Genomic DNA, 25,110 nt, shown 5'->3' on the forward strand with positions numbered 1-25,110 from the left:
AATGAGATGAAAGATAATGAAGCAGTCATATAAGAAGCAATTAATAAAGCATACACAAACCTATTCACGCTGCATTTGTGCAAGCCAACTGATTCACTTTCCGCACAACGGGCAAGATAGTCAACAAATAGCAACCATCCTCTGGATATCAGCGAGGGCACAAACGGTATTTTCCTTTGGATTTAAAACTCCTTCCATCAATCCACACAGCATTTTCAATGAACTTGGAGACATTAAAACATTTTGGTATCCACGATTTTTGTCCGAAAATTCCTTCGAAAATACTCTTCCGGCGGTCTTTCTTTGCATTGGACCTGCATCAGCCCCGATACATTCTTGGTAATATCGTCATGTTCGTAGCGCAGTCCAAGATCATTTCTTGATGCTGTCTGCTGTTTAACATCGGCATTGCTAATATAGACGTAACATTTCTAATATGTGCCAACATTACATCCGAAATAACGTGAAATCTGCCTCCCTGGAGCCTTTTGGCCATGAGTGAAGTGAAGTGAAGTGAATTATATTTATATAGCGCTTTTTCTCTAGTGACTCAAAGCGCTTTACATAGTGAAACCCAATATCTAAGTTACATTCAAACCAGTGTGGGTGGCACTGGGAGCAGGTGGGTAAAGTGTCTTGCCCAAGGACACAACGGCAGTGACTAGGTTGGCAGAAGCGGGAATCGAACCTGCAACCCTCAAGTTGCTGGCACAGCCACGCTACCAACCGAGCTAAACCGCCAGCTGCTGGGTCTTTGCTACACCAGAGCCCGTCTGGAGAGACTGGAGGAGATGCGGATGAAGAGACAGGGCTGCGGAGCTGGCGCTGAGCGCCGGGACGGACTCGCTTTACAGTCTCTTGGCTGAATGAGCAGGCATCGGACAGTCTCCTTAGACGCATCCTCTCTCATCCATGCGGACTGGGCACTGGCCGAGAGTTAGTGGGCGGCCGAGCTTGGAGCCGGTTTCCTTTGTTGCTTTGTTGGGTCTGTTTCTGTTTCTGGCCATGCTCCCCCTACCCCAGCAGAAGTGTGTTTTTTGTTGTTGTTGGCGTTGTTCTACTTTTGTAGCTGTATGTAGAAATGTCTGGTTGCATCAGCTCTGCCTTTTTAATGTCTTTAATATCCTTCATGTTCTTTGATGTTTCCGTCTTCCACACGTTTATGTGTGCTATGGCCATGAGTGAAGTGAAGTGAAGTGAATTATATTTATATAGCGCTTTTCTATAGTGACTCAAAGCGGTTCACGTAGTGAAACCCAATATCTAAGTTACATTTAAACCAGTGTGGGTGACACTTGGGTAAAGTGTCTTGCCCAAGGACACAACGGCAGTGACTAGGATGGCGGAAGCGGGAATCGAACCTGCAACCCTCAAGTTGCTGGCACAGCCACTCTACCAACCGAGCTATACCGCCCCACAGGGGTTTTTTTCCCCTTGGCCTCAGTCTGGACCCTCTCTCCAGGCTTAGACTGAACATTTTTTTCTCAAACCCCCTCCCCCCCAACCCTCTCTCCCCAGCATTTACCTGTTTCTCACCATTTTTGTTAGGGGCGCCGGAAGTTGGCAGACCCGTCAGCGATCCTGTTCTGTCTCCCTGTAATGTCTATCTGCTCTTGAATGGGATTATGCTGAAAATCTTAATTTCCCTTCGGAGATTATTTAAGTATTTTTGATTCTGATTCTAAAACAAGTTGAAAGGATCCGCAAATCCTAGTGAGACTTCATATGTCAACCGGAGAAGTAATTCGGTTACCTGCGCTAAAATGAAATAAGCGCCCCCCAGTGTACTGGAGAAACATGGTGTATGACCAATACACCAATTTTTTTCCCCTTGGCGTCAGTCTGGACCCCCTCTCCAGGCTTAGACTGAACATTTTTTTCTCAAACCCCCTCTCCCCAGCATTTACCTGTTTCTCACCATTTTTGTTAGGGGCGCCGGAAGTTGGCAGACCCGTCAGCGATCCTGTTCTGTCTCCCTGTAATGTCTATCTGCTCTTGAATGGGATTATGCTGAAAATCATAATTTCCCCTCGGAGATTATTTAAGTATTTTTGATTCTGATTCTAAAACAAGTTGAAAGGATCCGCAAATCCTAGTGAGACTTCATATGTCAACCGGAGAAGTAATTCGGTTACCTGCGCTAAAATGAAATAAGCGCCCCCCAGTGTACTGGAGAAACATGGTGTATGACCAATAGACGCATGGACACTTGGACTTCACACGCAGGTGTGAATATACAAAAAACTAACTATCTGAGAAATGAGACTAATTTAGTGCATGAAAACGAAGTGATTGTGTGGAACCGCTGCTCTACTGGATGCTGTCAAAATGGAATGTGAAAATTGTAAGTGTCATGCAAACAGTGAGTCAGTACTACTGTGGCAGTCAATTACAGACTGTTTGAGAAGTGGGCCATAGTTCATTTGCAGGCAGCGCACCCACATTGTTTACTTGTGACGCATCAGTCAAACATCCAGGGAACTTTGATGTTTGGAGATTAGGCTCTTTGGTTTGTCACACTTGCAAGACGTGACAACATGACAAAACGTGTCACAGTGACCCAAAAAAACAAGCTGATAACTGGGTCAAGTTAACCAAGTGAGGACCGTTTCATGTTATGGTTAGTTTTGGATTTCAAACTTGGAAACAAAATTGCTTTGTAATTAAATAAAAACCTTCTAGGGTCAACAATAAAAAATGACACAGGAATGTTTGTTCTTGAACTGTGTGTGTACTAACTGTACCTGAGGGGAAGGTGTTGCTGTATTTTGGCAATGAGCCCCATGCTAGGATCAGAGCGCATATACATTGTGGCCAGGATGGCGATGGCGACAAAAAGCCAGGATGAAAGGCTGGCTGGGTACACTCCCTTGATCATCCGGTTCTGCAAGCAGACAGCAAAAAACACAAGCGAGGTGTATTCCTATTTGTAGTTTAATGCAAGAACCACATTCCTAAATCCAACCCACCAATCCCGACAGTAGAGTAGTGGTGGGGGAAATAACTGATTTTTAGATGCAATGCAATTTGGACATGGACATTAATTTAATAAATGTGATGAAAATCATTTGAATTGTTTCTCATTACAAATGCACTGTTTAAAAGTTACAAGTGAATAACGCTTACATAATAAAACAAAAAAAATGTAAAACTGCATTAATATACATAAATTAAAGATGCATCAATAATCAAATATTCTAAATCGAATTGGGAGGAGCTCAAAGATTCCCACCTCGAGTAGAGAATCAATCATTTTCATTTCAAAAGAAACGGTCAGAGATTAATAAAAACTTGATGTTTAATACAGGGGCCTTAATATGCAGTGGTGAAGTACAGCATTGTGTCATACTGCTGTTTCTAATATTTTCCAGCTCTTAAGAGAAAAGGATGCATAAGTTTGATGAAGTGCAGTTTTACACGACAGCGAACCTCTTTGACAGTTTCCACAGAAACTAGGCATCCATTTTTTTAAACTCAATTTAATTTGCTGTAATACTAGTGAACGTTTACAATGTTACTTGTACGGATAGACCACCAGGACAATAATGAGTTGTGTAGTTGCTTGGAAAACGCTTGTCCATATGCCTACACAACCAGTGGTAAAAATACTTGTGTTGCCTGTCAGTACATGCATGACAAAGACACACTCAGATGTTACACACACACACACACACACACACACACACACACACACACACACACGGATCTTCACTTGGACGTGAGAGGCTCTTCTTCATTCTACCCCCTCATGAACAAAATTATATTAAAACAAAACTATGAATAAATGAGAAGAAAAATACATGAAAACAAGCCCAGTCAAAATATGTGAGCACAATTATAATGCTAACTATCGGAAAGAAAAGGAAAAGAAAATACATCTTAAAAGGTATGAACATACAGGCGGTCCTAATATTATGTCATTTCGTGACAAGGGATGTGCGATGATCGGCATCGGACAATTTTCGTGAAGAATTATGTGATGGACCCTTGATGATTTATGTCTGTTAAATCCGATCACAAACACCGATCCCCTCTGAGTGACACTATCTAATTAGGCCCTTGGGATGAAAAGCGGCCAGCAGCTAATTATGTGGCACCGTACCCATAAATTAATATTATTGGTTTATTAATAGGTAAAACTTCAAAAAATTTAATATAATGCTAAAGTTCATTCATGTCAGCAATTCAACTTAAAATGTGAAACTAATGTGTCATTACTTGCAATGTAAGGTATGTAAAGCCTTTTTGCTAATATTTTGATGATTTTGGCTTGCAGTTTTTGAAAACCCCACATTTACTGAGTTTTTTTTTTAAATGTAATGTTTTCAAAAGCTGTAAGCCATAATTATCGGTATTATATCAAAAGAAGGCTTGAAATGTCTTGTGTTCAATGTTATGAGCCTATGTCATATATTAATTTCACCTTGTAAATCCAATAAATGGTATAAATGAACCTTTGCACAAAAACATTTTGAGTTTCATCTGTAAACTACATTTTCTACAGTATCATTATCAGGAGCATGCCAGGTCAAGGCAAGTGTTGCCTTAAATGAAGAGGGCTCATATTTTTTCGAGAGATATATATATATATATATGTATATATGTATATATATATACATATATATATATATATATATATACACATGATAATAGATACAAATAGTGTTCATGTATGAGATCTAGGGCTCAATATTGAAGTCATGATTACTGATTGTTAAGTAAAGCAGTTTTGGGGTGTAAACTTAATACCGTCATGTCAATTGTAATCAATCCATCCATCCATCTTCTTCCGCTCATCTGAGGTCGGGTCGCGGGGGCAGCAGCCTAAGCAGGGACGCCCAGACTTCCCTCTCTCCTGCCACTTCTTCCAGCTCTTACCGGGGGATCCCGAGGCGTTCCCAGGCCAGCCGGGAGATATAGTCTTCCCAACGTGTCCTGGGTCTTCCCCGTGGCCTCCTACCGGTCGGACGTGCCAGAAACACCTCCCTAGGTGCTGATTCTCATCCCGGTCGCTTCACACTCGGCTGCGAACCGATCCAGTGAGAGTTGAAGATCTTGGCCAGATGAAGCCATCAGGACCGCATCATCTGCAAATAGCAGAGACCTAATCCTGCAGCCACCAAACCAGATACCCTCAACGCCTGGACTGCGCCTAGAAATTCTGTCCATATAAATTATGAACAGAGTTGGTGACAAAGCGCAGCCTTGGCGCAGTCCAACCCTCACTGGAAACGTGTCCGACTTACTGCTGGCAATGCGGACCAAGCTCTGACACTGATCGTACAGGGAGCGGACCACCACAATAAGACAGTCCGCTACCCCATACTCTTTGAGCACTTCCCACAGGACTTCCCGGGGTACACGGTTGAAAGCCTTCTCCAAGTCTACAAAGCACATGTAGACTGGTTGGGCAAACTCCCATGCACCCTTAAGGACCCTGCTGAGAGTATAGAGCTGGTCCACAGTTCCACGACCAGGACGAAAACCACACTGTTCCTCCTGAATCCGAGGTTCGACTATCCGGCGTAGCCTCCTCTCCAGTACACCTGAATAGACCTTACCGGGAAAGTCAATTGTAATGTTTAATAAAAAGGCTATAAATAAACGTTGACACAATATCTAAAGATACATTTTTATTTTTTTAATTTCTTTGATAATATCAACTTATCAGCTTTTTGTCTCTATAAAGCTGATACATTTTGATAGAGGGAGTTTTTTTGTTTGTTTTTTTAGGTGTGTACAGGTAGATTACATCACCAACATCAACACAAACATCACCAAGTCAAATATGTACAGGTAGATTCTGTATTGAGACAGATCCATTATGAGTTTGAACAGAAATATGTCATATAGGAATGAACTACACACAATAAAACATTAACAAAATGCTGTGTCACATAAATGATTTTTTAAGTAATACCTTTGTAATATGAAAAAAACACAAGTAATGTAAAAAAAACATGGGCAAAGCAGATTGGCTAATGAAGATGAAGTTTAATAGACAAGCTTTGTTCTTGTCCAACCCCTTTAAGTGGTTCAGTGCAACAGTTTGGCCAACAAAAATACAACACCCTTCACTTCGAGCAAAGTCGGTGTAGTTAGTCCGCCATGATTATCAAGCCAAACGATGCTTGTGCCCATGCACCTGACTTTGTGTTGCCAAAAATGCATTAATAAATTATGTTTTTTCGGTAATTAAAAAATTAGATGGTATTACTAACCGTCTGGAATTTTATCGCAAATTATCATTATACTGTTTACCGTTACATCCCTCGTCCATTTACAAAAAGTCAAGGGCAGTCACGGAATGTTCTTGCCACTGATGATGGTCAATTTTTTAGGGCATTACGGCAAGGGAGGAGGGCGGTCGCGGCATTTGCTGCGGTTGTCATGGTTAAATTCGAGCCCTGTACTATGTGTATAGTCAGTACAGTGTGAGTGATTGTTACATTCCCAGATGGCTCTGGGGCTAGAGATCGTAGGAGAATGCAATATTAAAGTGCATACGTGGAACGTAACAGTGATTTAGGTGTTCATTTCGCAATAATTTAGGCATAATTTCCAATTTACATCGTCGTCGTAGGAGCAGAAATTGTACATAGACAGAGGACCGCCTGTAATTATAAGCAGGCTTGCTGTTGCTCACCTTTAAGCGGCTGACACGCTTTTTCCATGATCGCACTCCTGACAAGTAGATCTGGTTGAGGGCTTGATAGGAAAGACGCAGGTCGATGCCTTCCGGTGTTATCGTGAACTGGAACGCCACAGCCTGATGAGCCTCTGCCATTGCTATTATGGACACACACAAACAAAAAAGAGATTGTAATTCATTTAACTTTAAGTTTTACGAGTGTCATTGTAACAGCTTAGTCTGTTCAAATAGTTAAGCAAAATGTGAAACGTGAAAAAGTTCTCATTGGATAAATTAATCTTCAAACAGAAATGAAGTGCATCATCACGCCATTTCCTAGTTATAAACATGTACAAACGAACAGAGTACTTCATACAGTGGTGCAATATTTATGTACTGTTACAATACTTAATGCTAGGTGTTTTAGTAAAGTTGAAAGGATGGGCCTTAAATAATTATAATTTCCAAACTTATTGTATTGATTTCTCAAGACATTCACAGTAAGTCAAGCTTTACAGCTTTAAAGTGGTGTGTGGGAGACAAACAACAAAACACACAAAAACATGCACAGGCACACTGTAGCTGACTGTATTACACTTGCACCTCCACAATTGCATTTCATAAATTCTATTTTACAATAGAATGCAAATATTTACAACTAAACCACCAAGTCAAAATAAAAACAAAAGGAAGCATGCATTTAGAGGTATTAAATCCACACATGGCAACTACTGCTCAATACCCTTCGTCTTAGTACTTGAAAATTGCAGGCAGAAATGGGTTTGTTTGGATGTAAAAATTGGATAGGATCCCAGTGCAGCTGGGATAGCCTCCAGCACCCCTGCGATCCCGAAAGAGACAAGAGATAAAAAATAGATGGATGAAATACATTGCAGCAGTGCAGGTTTTGTACATACAGTAACAGAAGTAAAACGTAATGATTAATATAAAGTAGTAATAAATACTAAGGGTGTCAAAAAAAGATTTTCTAATGAATTGTGATTTTTACTTGTAACGCTTACTTATTGATTTAAAAAAACAAAAACAAAAAACAATTACATTTTTTTTTCTTTTAGTCTGTCCTGTCCAGCCACCCAGGCAAATCATATTTTTTATGTAGATGCCCATATCTGTTGTACAGATTTACTTGTGGGATACTTCTCTTGTTGTCTTATTTTTTATTTGACTTTATTAAATGTTTGGGTAGAATTTTATTAAACCGGTAATATATATATATACATAAATTAATCAGATCTGTTATTTTATGGAGGGACATAGTTAATAATAGAATTGGCACCAAATGTTATTTAAAAAAAAGTATTGATTATAAATCATGAATTGTTCTACATCGGGAATCGATTATGAATCGAATTGTTAGCCCCAAGAATCACATCAAATTATGTGGTACCCAAATATTCACAGCCATAAGAACTACATATTGCAGTGTAAAAGTTATAGATTAATAGAAGAAGAAAAAAAAACAAAAAAAACACTATCATCGGTATTGCACACCACGAAAACCAACTTTGGGACTGAGTCTTGCATTAAACCCAATGTAAATGTAAATGTAGAGATGCCATTCCAACTCAGTAAGACCCATGATGCATTACACTTTCAAGCCCTATTATGCAAATCCAACATTTCTCACCTATTGGTACCTGTTGTTTTGTATTTGGGATCTGCATACATCGCGTTGCAGATATATTTATAAAATAATCTTGCCCACTGGTGAAATCAGTGGATTATCCATATATGGTAGCAATGGAACCACATTAATAAAACAAAACTAGACAGCTTCGCAGAAGCCAATCATCTCCACAAGTCCATCTTTTCTAAATCCATCATTGGGCTAAGTCCATCTTTCTGCAGCCCATCTTGCAACCCAGGTCCATCTTTCCGAATGCCTATCAAATGTCCAGCTCCATTTTTTGGTTGCCGAATCATCAGGGGTATGCAAACTCTTTGGGCCCGCCCCTCCAAAGCGATCATTTATAAATCACAACTAGTTGCGGCAATGGGGATGCACTTTCACTATTAATAATTTCTTAATTAATGTTGTGATCCAAAACAATGTTGCCAATGCACAGTTGTCTGTTTAAATTATTTTTGCATATGATAGACACTTGCTGTTGCATTTTAGATGCACTGTCTAGTTATTAGCAGGAAACCTGAGTAGCGTTAGGCTTAACTATTTTGTTGAATATAATTTGGCAAATAAATGGAATGATAGACAATCAGTCAAAACTACTTTTATATCAAACATGTTTGCGCTGTGTATAATAACTGATTTTATTGAAAAAAATGAAAACTGAAGTCATGAAAATCGATTATTCTGAAACCGTGCCTGATCAAAATGTTGAATCAACAATCAACAAAAATGAACTAATGTTATCCCTACTACCCCTACTAAATACAGCCTCATTGTGGTCCAGTTAAGGATACTGCTGTTGCTTTAACATATAATATTTATCATGGCGCCGTCTTTGTATCATCATGAATTATGAATGGCTTGTGTGCGATTAGTCCACAAACACATGTTGGGCAAAGCAGTAATAGGAAGGAACAAAAGAACAACCTAAGCAGTCGCAAACCACTGATGAAGAACCTACACTCAAAAAATACAACACGAGTAACTTAAACATCACCAAGTCAAGAGTGTTTCATTGTTTTAGGCTCTATTATTGACAGCAGTTAACATTTTTTCCAGACTTGTGCAAAATATATAAAACATTTGTGAGGAGCAACTCACCTTTGCATTATGCCTACATAATTTGTCAAAGGATGGAAAGTTATTCAATTAAGAATGGCACCAAAATATTGCCTGTACAGGTACAAGTTTTAGGATTTCATAAGGCATAAATCAGCAATCACGATCACATGCTTTTCATGGAAACAAACATTGTGCATCCGTAACGACACGGTCGCATGTTTATGCGCGGGTCGTTCTCCCAAGATGCGGAAGGAAACTCGGGAGGCAAAGAGCAGGTGAGCCAATTATTTATTGTCTATGAAACATGCAAAACTACATAAAGACCGATCGCACAATAAGCTAAGCTAAGGAAATAGCTACGTGAAAGCTCGTCATAAACACAGGCAAACAAAAAGCAAAGCTTAGCTCTGGACTCGTAGGAATAGACGTCGTAACTGTTGCGTAGAAGCAAATAAGACAGCCAGACAGTGTGTGGCGAAGGACAGGAATATGTAGCTCTCTGATCAGTGCCCAGAAGCAGGTGAGCGTCCAGAACACTAATCAGAGGCAGGTGAAATTAATCAGCACCCATGGAAACCAAAACACAAACCCAAGGGTGCTGAAAACAGACGTGAGGTAGCCAAACTAACAGAACAAAACATGATCCGCGCAACGGATCATAACAGCATCCCAATAAAAGCACCATTTAGGAAAGGTTATGAAGGCCCGAATGGAAACTGTTACAAAAGAAATTCAAAAGAAGGAATCACAGTATGTCATTTTAAGAAAATGTATAGTAAAAATCAGTCATATGACCTAATGTTTCAGATAGATTTAGACAAGAAAATTCAAGCACAAGCTGCATAGACTTGAAAGAAAAAGCTTGAAGTACTGTACTGGGTTTCTGTCATTGAGTTCAAACCATTCCAATAGGCTAACGAGCAGCATGTTTTTGTTATTTATTCTCAAACAGGAAAAACTGGTGTATAATACTAGTCGTATTACCTTATTGCTGAGCCGTGCGCGATACAGAGAGCAGAAAATTAAATACATGTGACCATATAAAGACAGAAATTATGTGTAAATAAGATTGATAAAGTAAGGATATTTGGTTTGTTTAGTACAAGAACATAGCATAAATCTGTTCCATATGAAAGGTATCCTCAAATGACTTTTTTGTGAGATTCTAGCAGAGGAAGGATGTGGTTGGAGGGAAAGACTGAACAGTTCTAAACTACATACTATATACTGCAACCACACCTTGAGTGCACTGTTCAACAGGTGCATTCTTATGTGAGGGGCTACCAAACCTGTATAGTAAGTGGTCAAGGAGGACAAGGTGGAATCTTGCCAATCAGGTCATTGTACGTGAAAATGTCAGACCGTGACATAGGCTATGTTCACAGTGCAGGGTAGGATGTCAAATTTGTTTGTGTTTTTTTGTCAAATACAATCTTTTTATGTAACAAAAAAATGTGAATGCAAACTAACCCGCGTGCAGACAAGACATCACAGTGTTTACGGAAGCAATCATGGCTTCTAATCTAGTAGGTCTCAGTCAATTGTGTTAATTTCAAGGATTTTGTGCAATCAAAGCCAACATTTTCTGAACCAAATTCTTTATTAGAAGATGGAAAAAGAAAGGGGCAAAAGTATTTTGGCTCTGGCAGTTTGCAGGAAATTTTGTTTCAACGTCTGCCCTGAAGAGCGTGTCTGTGGGGAAGCAGTCGTAAGCATGGGAGTGGCGGAACATTGATGGGACTTTCTAAAACATTATTTTCACCTGTTTCCCCTGCTCATTTGTCACTTACCTATTTTGTAACAGTCTATTTTTGCCAATAATTATGACACTTATCACTTTTTGGTCAGATGGATGCGACCGGAGTGTTCACAATTTGGTTGCATCACATACAAACCGGATTTATATCCACATATTAAAAGAGGCCTGGGATTTGACAAATTCGGAATTGTATTTTTCACACTGGCATGAAAAAAATCAGACACAGGTCGCATATGAGCAGAAAATCGGAACTGGCCTGCAGCGTGAACGAGGCCTTAAAGGATGAATGACCTAGTTTCAGACAATTCTGGGCAATTCATTGAAAAGCAATCAAACTGACATAAAACTGCCTTGACGTGGGATGAGAGTTTCGAGATGGGCGATGTAGCCTAAAATCTATATCGCAATATATATTGCAGAATTTTGCTGTAACAATTTGTAACAATATATTAGTTTGTATGGAAAGGACAAAAAAACCCATTTCAAATCGTGTTACAACGGCTCCTAATTTAGTTGCTGAAGTATGTGGTAAGGAGCTGCGTAACTTTTCACTTGTATTAGTTTTTAATCAAAGCTATTGAACAATCTAACTGCTAATTCACTGTTAAAAGCTAGTTACTTACAAGGGTTATTGGCCCCAGTAACCTTTTATAATAACAATAATAATAATAATAATAGGCTTATTCAAAGTGGCTACCAAAAAACATTCCAAGTATTGTAACATCAAAAGGAAAACCTATAGAGCAGGTTTTAAATTACAAGTAGTTGGGTTTCATCAAAAATTTAGCCTCTAAAATTAGGGTGACGCTTGGGTTCTTTTAATAAGAAATAAAAACTGCTTTTTTTAAGGTAAAAAAAACAACAACCTTCCTTGCCAGTAATTGATAATTGATAACACTCCTTAAAGGCCTACTGAAACCCACTACTACCCACCAAGCAGTCTGATAGTTTATATATCAATGATGAAATATTAACATTGCAACACATGCCTATACGGCCTTTTTAGTTTACTAAATTGCAATTTTAAATTTCCCGCAAAGTGTCCTGTTGAAAACTTCGCGGTATGATGACGCGTGCGTTCGACGTCACCGGTTGTAACAGACATTTTCTTCCAGCCCGATCCAAGCTATAAGTAGTCTGCTTTAATCGCATAATTACACAGTATTCTGGACAACTGTGTTGCTGAATCTTTTGCAATTTGTTCAATTAATAATGGAGGAGTCAAAGTAGAAAGATGGAGGTGGTAAGCTTTTAGCCTTTAGCAATACAAACACAGCCGGTGTTTCCTTGTTTAAAATTCCCGAAGGTGAAGCTTTACTATGGATCAGAGCGGTCAAGCGAACATGGATTCCGACAACATGTCAACCGGCAGGTTTCGGTCAGAAAATTGTGGTAATAAGCCGGTTTTTACGTAGTTATGAGCGGAGCTTGCGTCTTCCTGCAGCTGCAGACTATTACCTCCTCCCACCGGAGACACTGGCGGTCACCACAACTGTGGCCACATCCCTCCGATTTTCAAGTACCATATAATCTCACTAAAACACTAGTAACACAATAGGCATATAAGGGATTTTCCAGAATTATCCTAGTAAATGTGTCTAATAACATCTGAATCGCTCTCACTGCCCTCGCCTTTTTTTTTTCTTCTAGTCGTTCACTCTCTCAATCCTCATCCACAAATCTTTCATCCTCGCTCAAATTAATAGGGAAATTGTCGCTTTCTCGGTCCGAATCGCTCTAGCTGCTGGTGGCTATGAATGTAAACAATGTGAGGATGTGAGGAACTCTACAAGCAGTGACGTCACGCGCAGATCGTCTGCTACTTCCGGTAAAGGCAAGGCTTTTTTATTAGCTACCAAAAGTTGCAAACTTTATCGTCGATGTTCTCTACTAAATCCTTCCAGCAAAAATAAGGTAATATCGCAAAATGATCAAGTATGACACATAAAATGGACCTGCTATTCCTGTTTAAATAAGAAAATCTCATTTCAGTAGGCCTTTAAAATGTCTGTCATAACTTAATACCTTTCTTTAACTGCTCTGTGACATGTGTTGCTGACCTCTTGGCCAGGTCACCCTTGTGAAAGAGATCTCAATGTGTTGTTACACAGTTAAATAAAGGTTGAATGAAAGAAGAAAAAAAAATTGGCTGAACGATATGTTGTTCCACATAATATTGTTGATAAACAGTATTATAGTCAGCATTATTTTTAAGAACAAATCAATCAGTAGTGTAATCATACTAGATAATAATAATTAGAGATGGGCCATTTGATCGGCCACCAGTATCGGAGATTTTTTTTTCTAAGTACGTGATCGCCATTGCGGATTAATGCTTTTCAATGACGATCACAAAAGCTGATCCCCTCTGGCTGGTATTGTTTTTATTTGTAATCTCCGGGTTTACAAGCTGGCAGCTAATTATGTGTCTCCATACACAGTGTGGAGCCACTACCCCATGTTAACAATAATCACCTCCATTACAGCAAATAAACTGCATGTCTTAATATCCTAATTATTATTTTCAACTAAGATTAGCGCTGGAGGGCGAGGCTAAACATGTTACACACCGAGAGCGAGCAGGAGAAGACATGCTAATAGATAAACTAGTTTAAACTAGCTAGAAACAGAAGAAATAAGTGCTTACTAAATTTTAAGTGTAGATCAAAATGCATAGGAGCAGAATTGAAGTTATTAACAAGAAATGAACAGGCAGATAAATAATAGTCGGGAGAGAAAATAATATAACAACAATTGTTGGTAAGTCAACATCGTCGCCGTCAGAAATGGCGGATCAATCCAAAAATGTGTTGTACTCCCTGCATTCATAATTTTTTGATGGTGCTTCTGCCACGTCACCTGTTATGATGAGGATGTAACGATGTAAACATTTCTCATCACGGTTGTTATTGTGACCAAAATTATCACGGTCTTCATTATTATCGCGGTATTGTCCATTGTGCTTAAAAAGTAATAATACACACATTGAAATCTTTTGACCAAGTATTTTTTCAAATACCTAAAATAAATAGACACACTGTTAGAAAGCCTACTTATTTTGCATATTTTGAGTTTCTTCGGCTTCACTGTTAGTTTTTCAGTCCTCTTATTGTAACTGTTTTAATGGCTAAGATTTTATTTTGATAAAATATTGGTTTCCACTGTAGCATTTTAAGATATATTTAAATGAAAAATGTGTAACAAATAATATCTATTTTAATTATTAATTAATATTTCTGGCGGGCGTTGTGGCATGCTAGTCTGTTTAGTGTTTCTTAAACCTCTGTCTTTTTTCTTCTAAGAACAATCACACTAAGAGTATGTAAAAGAGCACATCTTGTAGAGTTAATGTATGCACAATTGAATATCTTAGTTGCTCAGACAAAAATGTGTTTATATAAGATGAGATTGGGGTATGTTGTTTCTTAATGGGGAAAGACGTTAATGTATCTTGTTTTCATGTTAGCATTTAAACTAGTGAAAAGGCGCCAGCAAGTCTGTGAGTTTATTAACGTGCAATTATCAATCAGGGTTTTTGATCATTTTAATTCAAGACGGTAATACTCACTGTCAGGAATTTTACCGCGGTTATCATTTATCCGTTTACCGTTTATTAATGTTTGAATATTTTGGATATTAAGCATACATAATAAGAAAAGAGAACAATAAAATGAAAAGGAACAAGGAGTAGATTAATACAATGAGCTACTATCAATTCTGATTCATGCTGCTGTCACTGCACTGAATGACTACATTTGTAGTAAATGATAATTTTTGAAACGAGGTACTTTACTTGAATCTATATCTGCAGGCTAACAAAAAGTATAGTTTGCAATTGACAGTATTGTGAATTTGTGTCCATCAGCGTTTCCACAGTGGCCAGCCTGAAATCTAGGTGTTAGGGACAGACGCAGAAGCAGATTTTTACACGACAGTTCTAAAGCTGATTGATGTATCAGATATATAACAGATCATAGGTGTTTTTTTGTTTTTTTTACCCTTCGCGTTCATATTTCGCTGTGTTTGTTGCATTTTGTTGATAGAGTGGGGGTCATATGCTGTCAATATTCAGTGTTTTATCCTTCATAGTTAATATTGTAAATCCCACATTCTATATTTTCTTGTACATTCTGGGTGCCCCATTCAATAAAAAAAATAAAATAAATTCCATTCCATTTTTAAGGTGGTCTGTCATAACGTTTTTAGCTTCCAATCCGACATTACTGTGAGGTTTTGTATTAGTGTTCCTAAAAATAGGACCCAAGCACACATACTGTGCAGCAGATTTTCACAGCCTACACATTATATACATATGAATGTATGTATGTATAGACCAGAGGTCTCAAATTCAATTTACCTGGGGGGCACTGGATGCAGAAACTGGGTGAGGCTGGGCCGCAAGAAAAGATTTCTTAAAAAATCTAACATGCAGTTTTTAATGAATTCACCTTCTAGGAATGGCTTTCCCACCCTAGCAACATACTTGCCAATCCTCACGATTTTTCTGGAGGACTCCAGAATATCAGTGCACCTTTCAGTGCCTTTAACGTCCTCTACAACAGTGGTTCTCAACCTTTTTTCAGTGATGTACCCCGTGTGAAATTTTTTTTTATTCAAGTACCCCCTAATCAGAGCAAAGCATTTTAGTTGAAAAAAAGAAGTAAAATACAGCACTATGTCATCACTTTCTGATTTATTAAATTGTATAACAGAGCAAAATATTGCTAATTTTTAGTGGTCTTTCTTGAACTATTTGGAAAAAAAGATATAAAAATAACTAAAAAACTTGTTGAAAAATAAACAAGTGATGCAATTATAAATAAAGATTTCTACACATAGAAATAATCATCAACTTAAAGTGCTCTCTTTGGGGATTGTAATAGAAATCCATCTAGATTCATGAACTTAATTCTAAACATTTCTTCACAAAAAAAAGAAATCTTTAACCTCAATATTTATGGAACATGTCCACAAAAAGTCTAGCTGTCAACACTGAATCTTAGATTGTTGTATTATTTTTCCACAGTTTATGAACTTACATTCATACTTCATTGAAGTATTATTCAATAAACACGTATAAAGGATTTATGAATTGGTGTTGTTTTTTAGAATGTTTATAATAAATCTCTCTTGTCCCTTGGCATACCTTCGAGTACCTCCAGGGGTCCGCGAACCCCCAAAACAAGACTACTGCTCCACTACATGTCATCACGCAAACTTTTATTATCACACAACCAATGTGCCGGCTCTGTATCATGTTGTGTGAGACTTGTGTAGAACAACGTCAGTGGCTGCAAGACGTACTTGTTCAACAGCCATACACGTCACACTAAGGGTGGCCGTAAAAAAAACTTTTAACACTGTTACAAATATGAGCCACACTGTGAACACACACCAAAAAAGAATGACAAACCCTTTTTGGGAGAATTTCCGCACCCTAACACAACTTAAACACAAGAGAACAAATACCCAGAACACCTTGCAGGGCTACAATATACAACACCTCAACCGACGCAAGTAGGGAGGGTGAGCGGTTGGTGGTAGCAGGGGTGTGTATATTGTAGCCCGGAAGAGTTAGGTCTGCATGGGATTGTGGGTAATTGTTCTGGTGTGATTATGTTGTGTTACGATGCGGATGTTCTCCCAAAATGTGTTTGTCATTCTTGTTTGGTGTGGGTTTACAGTCTGGCACATATTTGTAACAGTGTTAAAAGTTTTTTTTACGGCCACCCTTAGTGTGACGTGTGTAACTGTTGATCAAATATATCTTGCAACATATAACTGGGCTTGCACGCTGTCAGTTCAGGATGTAGGGGGCGCTAAAGGCAGTGGCATTTTGGCACTCCCTGAAAATTGTTGATCTGGTAAAAATTGACAAGGGCTTCAAGACAATTGGTGCCCTGAAATTCAGGGTCTCCGGGGAAACTTGGGGACTTTGGCAAGCATGATGCTGTCAAGCGGCGTTCATAGTAATCTAGCGGGCCGCACCAACCTTAAATTGTCATATCAAAGCGCGGGCCGCATAACGTCTAACGGCCACAATTGGCCCACGGGCTGCATGTTTGAGACCCCTGGTATCGATAGATAGAGCTATACCAGCCCCCAGACACATTTTTCTGTTTTTTTAGCCGACTCAAAATAATTGCCCAGGCCTGGTGTAGTGTATAAGCAACAACTATACATTATTATTAATGCACCTGTACTATCATTATATCATCATCATCATTTAACCCCTAAATGAATGACGTAATGGGTGTAGTGTATAAGCCAGTGTTTTTAAACCTTTTTTGAGCCAAAGCCCATTTTTTTCCATAGAAAGGAGGCACACCACCAGCAGAAATCATTAAATGAATCTCATCAGCCGATATTGACAATAAAAAGTCGTTGTTGCAATTGTTGGATATGACTTTAAACCATAACCAACCATGCATCAATATAGCTCTTGTCTCAAAGTAGGTGTACTGTCACCACCTGTCACATCACGCCCTGACTAATTTTGAGTTTTTTTTGCTGTTTTCCTGTGTTTAATGTTTTAGTTCTTGTCTTGCGCTCCTATTTTGGTGACTTTTCCTGTTTTGTTGGTATTTTCCTGCAGCAGTTTCATGTCTTCCTTGACCGCTATTCCCCACATCTGCTTTGTTTTAGCAATCAAGAATATTTCAGTTGTTTTTATCCTTCTTTGTGGGGACATAGTTGATTGTCACGTCATGTTCGGATTAGGGTTGGGTGATATATCGATATATCGCGGGATTGTCTCTGTGCGATATAGAAAATGACTATATTGTGATATTTGAGTATATGTTCTCACACAGTTCTTTTTAGCTGAGGGCATTACACTACAGGCTCTTCTCACTCTTTCCTGTCTACGCTTCTCACAAAGACTTAAAACAAACGCACCTTCTTACATAGGTCACATACGTATACGACCCCCCCCCCCCCGAACAGAGAGGTAGCTACATAGGGAACATTAGCTGTGATGCTAACAGTGCGTTGCGAGTGGTAATACGAGAGAGAGATGGTGCGAATCTGGTAGCAAATGAAGGAAGAATTAATTACCAAAAAAAACAGCACGGGGTCCATCGTCTGGCGGTGGTTTGGCTTCAAGCGGGAATATGTTCAACAATTATGCGCAAAAGCGTTGCTACAAAAAGTAGCAGCACTGCTATTTATGCAGCTCATTTTTATTTGACACTTATTGATATATCTTGTGTGACATCATGCACAAAAGTGCACTTTATTTGTTTTACACTATTGTACAAAAAGTGCACTTTAATAGGCCTACTGAAACCCACTACTACCCACCACGCAGTCTGATAGTTTATATATCAATGGTGAAATATTAACATTGCAACACATGCCAATACGGCCTTTTTAGTTTACTAAATTGCAATTTTTTATTTCCCGGGAGTTTTTTCTTGAAAACGTCGCGTAATGATGACGTGTGCGCTTGACGTCATGGGCTGTTAGGGAATATGAGCGCTGCCCACACACACACAGCTAAAAGTCGTCTGCTTTAACCGCATAATTACACAGTATTTTGAACATCTGTGTTGCTGAATCCTTTGCAATTTGTTCAATTAATATTGGAGAAGTCAAAGTAGAAAGATGGAGTTGGGAAGCTTTAGCCTTTAGCCACACAAATACACGGTGATTCCTTGTTTAAAATTCACGGAGGTGAAACTTTACTATGGATCACAGCGAACATGGATCCCAACCGAATGTCAACCAGCAGGTTTCGGTGAGAAAATTGTGGTAAAAAGTCGATTCTTACCGGATATCAGCTAAGCTTGTGCCGCCCATACAGCTGCCGTCGACTTTCCTGAGACACTGCGCGTCAACACACCCGACTATCAGGTACTGTTAAACTCACTAAAACCCTAGCAACACAATAGAAAGATAAGGGATTTCCCAGAATTATCCCAGTAAATGTGTCTAAAAACATCAGAATCCGTCCCAATGCAATCGCGTTTTTTTTTTTTTAACTTTTTTGTTTTTTTTTCCAGTCCGTCGCTATCAATATCCTCAAACACGAAACTTTCATCCTCGCTCAAATTAATGGGGAAATTGTCGTTTTCTCGGTCCAAATAGCTGTTTTGAATATGTGAGGAGCCATCAACATGTGACTTCATCGTCTGCGACTTCCGGTAGAGGCAGGGCTTTTCTGTTGGCACCGAAAGTTGCGAACTTTATCGTGGATGTTCTCTACTAAATCCTTTCAGCAAAAATATGGCAATATCGCGAAATGATCAAGTATGACACATAGAATGGACCTGCTATCCCGGTTTAAATAAGAAAATCTCATTTCAGTAGGCCTTTAGTGTTGTTTTGATACGTCATTTAGTGACATCATGCACAAAAGTGCACACATAGCTTGTTTTAAAATGTCTTTTTGTTTTGAAATGACATGAATTTTTGTGTCACTGTTTAATAACTGTTTAATGAATACAGTTTTGGTCAACTGACTTGTGATTTCCCTCTCTGGATGAAAGTTTAAAATGAGCATTTGTTAATGCAGTATGAACAAGAATGTTTTAATGTAGACACAAAGAATCATCATACTGCTGTGATTATATGCATCAAGTGTTCATTCAAGGCTAAGGCAAAATATCGCGATATATGTTGTGTATCGTGACATGGCCCAAAAATATTGGGATATTAATAAAAGGCCATATCGCCCAGCCCTAGTTCGGATGTACTTTGTGGATGCTGTCTTTGCTCCACAGTAAGTCTTTGCTGTCGTCCAGCATTCTGTTTTTGTTTACTTTGTAGCCAGTTCAGTTTTAAGTTTTGTTCTAAATAGCCTTACTTAAGCTTCAATGCCTTTTCTTAGGGACACTCACCTCTTGTTTATTTTTGGTTTAAGCATTAGATACCTTTTTACCTGCACCCTGCCTCCCGCTGTTTCCGACAACAAAGCAATTAGCTACCTGCTGCCACCTACTGTTTTGGAAGAGTGTAACGTGGTAAGTCTGCCAATCTCCCGACAGTACAGACACTTAACGGTACATTATTTGCGGATTATAAATACTGGTTTGCAAAAAATATTTTCAACCCAAATAGGTCCATCCATCCATCCATTTTCTACCGCTTATTCCCTTTTGAGGTCGCGGGGGGCGCTGGCGCCTATGACATTAGATAATCTTCCACAGCACACTAATGTGCTGCGTCAGATCAATCAAACAGGAAAGTGTGTTGGCTCTCTGCTGGTTTCGTTTTAGTATTTTCAGGACTTAACTACATGTCATTTAGGATGCAATCAGGACGATCAGTGAAACTTTGTCTTTTGTGGTGAGCGGACGTCGCCAAACAACAAAACCGGTTAAAGGCTTACTGAAACCCACTACTACCGACCACGCAGTCTGATAGTTTATATATCAATGATGAAGTATTAACATTGCACCACATGCCAATACGGCCACTTTAGTTTACTAAATTGCAATTTTAAATTTCCCGCGAAGTGTTGTGTTGAAAATGCCGCGGTCTGATGACGCGTGCGTTTGACGTCTCGGGTTGTAGCGGACATTATTTTCCAGCCCCATCCAAGCTATAAGTAGTCTGCTTTAATCGCATAATTACACAGCATTCTGGACATCTGTGTTTCTGAATATTTTGCAATTTGTTCAATTAATAATGGAGAAGTCAAAGTAGAAAGATGGAGGTGGGAAGCTTTTAGCCTTTAGCCACACAAACAGACGGTGTTTCCTTGTTTAAAATTCCCGAAGGTGAAGCTTTATAATGGAACAGAGCGGTCAAGCGAACATAGATCCCGACCACATGTCAACCGGCAGTTTTCGGTAAGAAAATTGTGGTAATAAGTCAGCTCTTACCGGAGACATCAGCGGAGCTTCCGTCCTGCTGCAGTTGCGTGACTGCCCTCAGAGACATTCGCGGTCAACACACCCGTGGCCACACCCCTCCGACTGTCAGGTACTATTTAATCTCACTAAAACACTAGCAACACATTAGGCAGATAAGGGATTTTCCAGAATTATCCTAGTAAATGTGTCTAATAACATCTGAATCACTCCCACTGCAATTGCCTCTTTTTTTTCTAGTCCTTTACTCTAAATTTCCTCATCCACAAATCTTTCATCTTCGCTCAAATTAATGGGGAAATTGTCGCTTTGTCGGTCCGAATAGCTCTTGCTGCTGGTGGCTATGATTGTAAACAATGTGAGGAAGAGAGGAGCCCTACAACCCGTGACGTCACACGCACGTCGTCTGCTACTTCAGGTAAAGGCAAGGCTCTTTTATTAGTGACCAAAAGTTGCGACATTTATCGTGGATGTTCTCTACTAAATCCTTTCAGCAAAAATATGGCAATATCGCGAAATGATCAAGTATGACACATAGAATGGACCTGCTATCCCCTTTTAAATAAGAAAATCTCATTTCAGTAGGCCTTTAAATAACTTTTTAACTTCACCCTGCATCCCGCTGTTTCAGACATTAACAAAGCAATTAGCTACCTGCTGCCACCTACTGTTTTGGAAGAGTATAACGTGGTAAGTCTGCCATCTCCAGACAGTACAGACACTTAACGGTACATTATTTGCAGATTATAAATACTGGTTTGCAACAAATATTTTTAAACCAAATAGGTGACATTAGATAATCTTCCAAGGCACACTAAGTGCCGCGACACAGTGGTTGAAAAACACTGCGTCAGATCAATCAAACAGAAAATTGGCTCTCTGCTGGTTTCGTTTTAGTATTTTCAGGACTTAACTACATGTCTTTAAGGATGCAATCAGGACGACCAGTGAAACTTTGTGTTTCGTGGTGAGTGGACATCGCCGAACAACAAAACCGGTTAAGTAACATGTTGGAAGGCGCCATGCTGTTGCTTCTCCATCCCCACAATGCGCATCCAAACTATGCAAAACACGTTGTAAATCCACGCAGTGTGTAAATGTTTAGGTGCGAAAGTAAGACGTGCATGCAGCGCGTTTATATGTGAGTAATATAGTCACACAATCACAATAGGTCCATTCAGGCTCAGCTCCATCCCCACCCGCGCCAAATGCAAATGAGTAAAAGGCGCATGAATACGTGATATAAAGTCAAACTACAAATACTATGTGATGAAATATAAGTTGTAACTTGCCTGCAACGTATCAGACCGCGTCTCAGGGCGCTTTCTTGGCAGAGTGACTGCCACACACCGCGTGCCCCTCCCTCCTCGCCGGCGTTGTCGACTGCTAACAACTATGCGTTCTCTGCCAGCCGCAAAGATCCTCTGGGAGGAAGACGATGCACTACTCGTGCATGCTTTGCTAGACAATCCGTGTCGATCGAGGCAATTGACTGATTATTGGCCACAAGGGTGGTAACAGTAGCAGGTCGGTTGTAGCGTAGTGGAATCAATACGTTTGACGTGTTTTTCACCTTTTCTGTCGCGTTGTTTATATTGTGGAGTGAGACATCTGCAGTTCTAATGCTCTTTGCAGAGAGCAACAAGTGGCCATTTGTTGCATGACAGATGAAAGGAGGAGGCACAAATACACTAAGCGCAAACTATTCATAAATGTAAGTTTCTTAATACCAGATCTGTTTTTTTTGTGCATTTTAAAAAAATAATTATAATTTTACTTTAAAACACTCTCTACCTCTAACAACCAAGAAGCTGCAAAAACTATTCATTCATTCATTCTTTATTCATCTCTTTAATTGATGTGCATTTCTGACCGGTACTCATTATACAATTTTAAATTCACACAACAATGCCTGAAAAGGAGCAGGATGAAGAAAAATCTTATAGTTTCCTGCCCCCTTTGACATATACATAGTCTTACTTCATGGATATCATTTAAACCAGGGGTGTCAAACATATGGCCCGTGGGCCGGATCAGGCCCGCGAACCGGTTTCATTCGGCCCGCGGGATGAGTTTGCTCGGTATAAAAATTAGTTGAAATTTTTGAATGAAAGAAACCGCTGTTCTAAATATGTCCAATAGATGGCGCAATAGCAATTATTTGTATTTTTGCAGATGATGCTCCATATGTAAAAAAAAAAAATAAACCACGTTAGTCCATCAGTCAAGGAAAATGAGCAAACTACATAAATAACATCCTGTAAATTGATTTTGATATAATTTTTGAATCATGAGATTGAAAATTAACACCAATGCGTTGACTGATGAACATGATCACATAATTTATTCAAAAAGTATAAATAAGAAATAAAAATAGAATACTATAAACCGCAACATGTAAATGAAAAAAACAAAACATTATGATTTGTACATTTTCAAAATGTGCTTGTTCTGTTTTTAAACAAAGAAAACAATCTGAAGTTGTCTTTATTTTTAAGTTATCGTGCCTTGATTTTACCAGTCCGGCCCTCTTGGGAGTAGATTTTTCTCCGTGTGGCCCCCGATCTAAACTGAGTTTGACACCCCTGATTTAAACCAACAAATACATCCAAATGTGATGAAACAATCAAAAAACACAAGAAAAACACAAGTGCAAAACTTCATAAAGTATAAACCAAACAGAGAAAATAATAACATACACCTCGATCACGGAATGATACAAAGCAAATACAAAAACAGACAAAAAAATAAATAAAATAATAAATATAAAGCAAAATGTAAACACTTATGGCTGTCCATATGATCTTATTGTTCTCTTTATAATTTTTTTTCAATTGGAATATATTTTTACAGTCTTTTATCTCATTGTAAAGAGAATTCCACAATTTTACCCCCACCACTGATTTACACATTTGTTTTAAAGTTGTCCTTGAATATTGCTGTTTGAAATGACCTTTTCTTCTATGCTCTTTATTCTCAGAAGTGATGACAAACATTTTTTGTAAATTTGCTGGTAATGTTTTACTTTTAGCCTGAAACATGACACACAATGTCTGTAGCTTTACTAGGTCCTGAGGTTTCAATTGACCAGAAATAATAAATAATATGTTAGTGTGTTCTAAGTAATCTACTTTATGAATAATCCTTACGGCTCTTTTCTGGAGTTGATACAATGCTTTTATGTTACTCTTATATGTGTTCCCCCACACTTCCACACAGTAGCTGATATATGGCAATATAAGTGCACAATACAATATACGCATTGCCCTATAATCTAAACACATACTGTATTTTACCTTGTTTAATATAAAAATACTCTTAAACATCTTTTTTCGTACATGTCTAATATGAGATTTCCATGTCAGACCGTCATCCAGTATCACTCCTAAAAATCTAAGTTCAGAATGCCTTTCTATATCAATTCCATCAATTGACAGTTTGATCGTTTCCTCCCTTTTCCTCTTACCAAAAATCATGCTGTGCTCCAAATTTGGAATATTTACGGAACTTGTGTGACCTTATGGCTTTACACTTGTACATTTATATATTTTGCATTCTATTTTAGTTACTTTATTGAGTTTACAACCCCCTGGCGCTGTTTTGTACTGTTCTGTACTTGTTTTATTATTTCTTTGCATGTATGTAAATGTTGCATATTACAAAATAAAGGTTTATAAAAATACAAATAAGAACTATGTATGTATTTTATGTACATATTTAGTTTTGTTTGCTCAGACCCTCTAAGTTGAGTTTGAGATTATTTGGAACATGCATGCATACAACATGGTACATCACAATTTCCACTTTCTCTATTCAATATGTTTGAAAAGGAGTAGGAAGAAGCAGAGCTTATTTAGTCCTACCCCTTTTCTTTTTACATAGCAGTTGCTAAAACTTTTGTACACTTCCTGTTCTCAATTTATTCACAATATACTCCATAGATAATAACAATAAAAATAAATTAAGAAATAATAATCACATGTGAGATGAGTAAGATTATCTAGAAAATGAATAAATTCAGAGATAAATTCAGAATGTTTATCATGGTTCTTCTTCTTTGTACTTTGTAAACACTTTAAGTTTGAAACGTTTCTTTAAGTGCATCATAGTACATTGTTAGATTTCTTTGCTTAATACTTTCCATAATTTAATTACACATATTGATATATTGAAGGTCTTAAGTGGTGTATGTGCG

At 38.5% G+C, this 25,110-nt stretch overlaps 1 protein-coding gene across 2 annotated transcripts in view; it reads right to left on the reverse strand.

The window, feature by feature from the left end:
• The window catches only part of LOC133541062 (carnitine O-palmitoyltransferase 1, liver isoform-like), a 56,007-nt gene extending 33,675 nt beyond the window's left edge, over nt 1-22,332 (reverse strand). The window contains exons 1-3 of one of the 2 annotated variants that reach the window (XM_061884139.1): nt 22,208-22,332; nt 6,647-6,789; nt 2,745-2,884 (exon numbers count right to left, since the gene is read on the reverse strand). In XM_061884139.1, coding sequence (XP_061740123.1) covers nt 2,745-2,884; nt 6,647-6,787 — 281 coding nt within the window. In that variant the 5' untranslated portion in view covers nt 6,788-6,789; nt 22,208-22,332. Of the gene's footprint in view, nt 1-2,744; nt 2,885-6,646; nt 6,790-20,927; nt 22,156-22,207 lie in introns of those variants that run through there. The other variant, XM_061884138.1, reaches the window with a different exon arrangement.
• Nucleotides 22,333-25,110: the final 2,778 nt, after the last annotated feature.

Source organism: Nerophis ophidion, linkage group LG23, assembly GCF_033978795.1.
Source record: "Nerophis ophidion isolate RoL-2023_Sa linkage group LG23, RoL_Noph_v1.0, whole genome shotgun sequence".
In the NCBI taxonomy this organism is placed as follows: domain Eukaryota; kingdom Metazoa; phylum Chordata; class Actinopteri; order Syngnathiformes; family Syngnathidae; genus Nerophis; species Nerophis ophidion.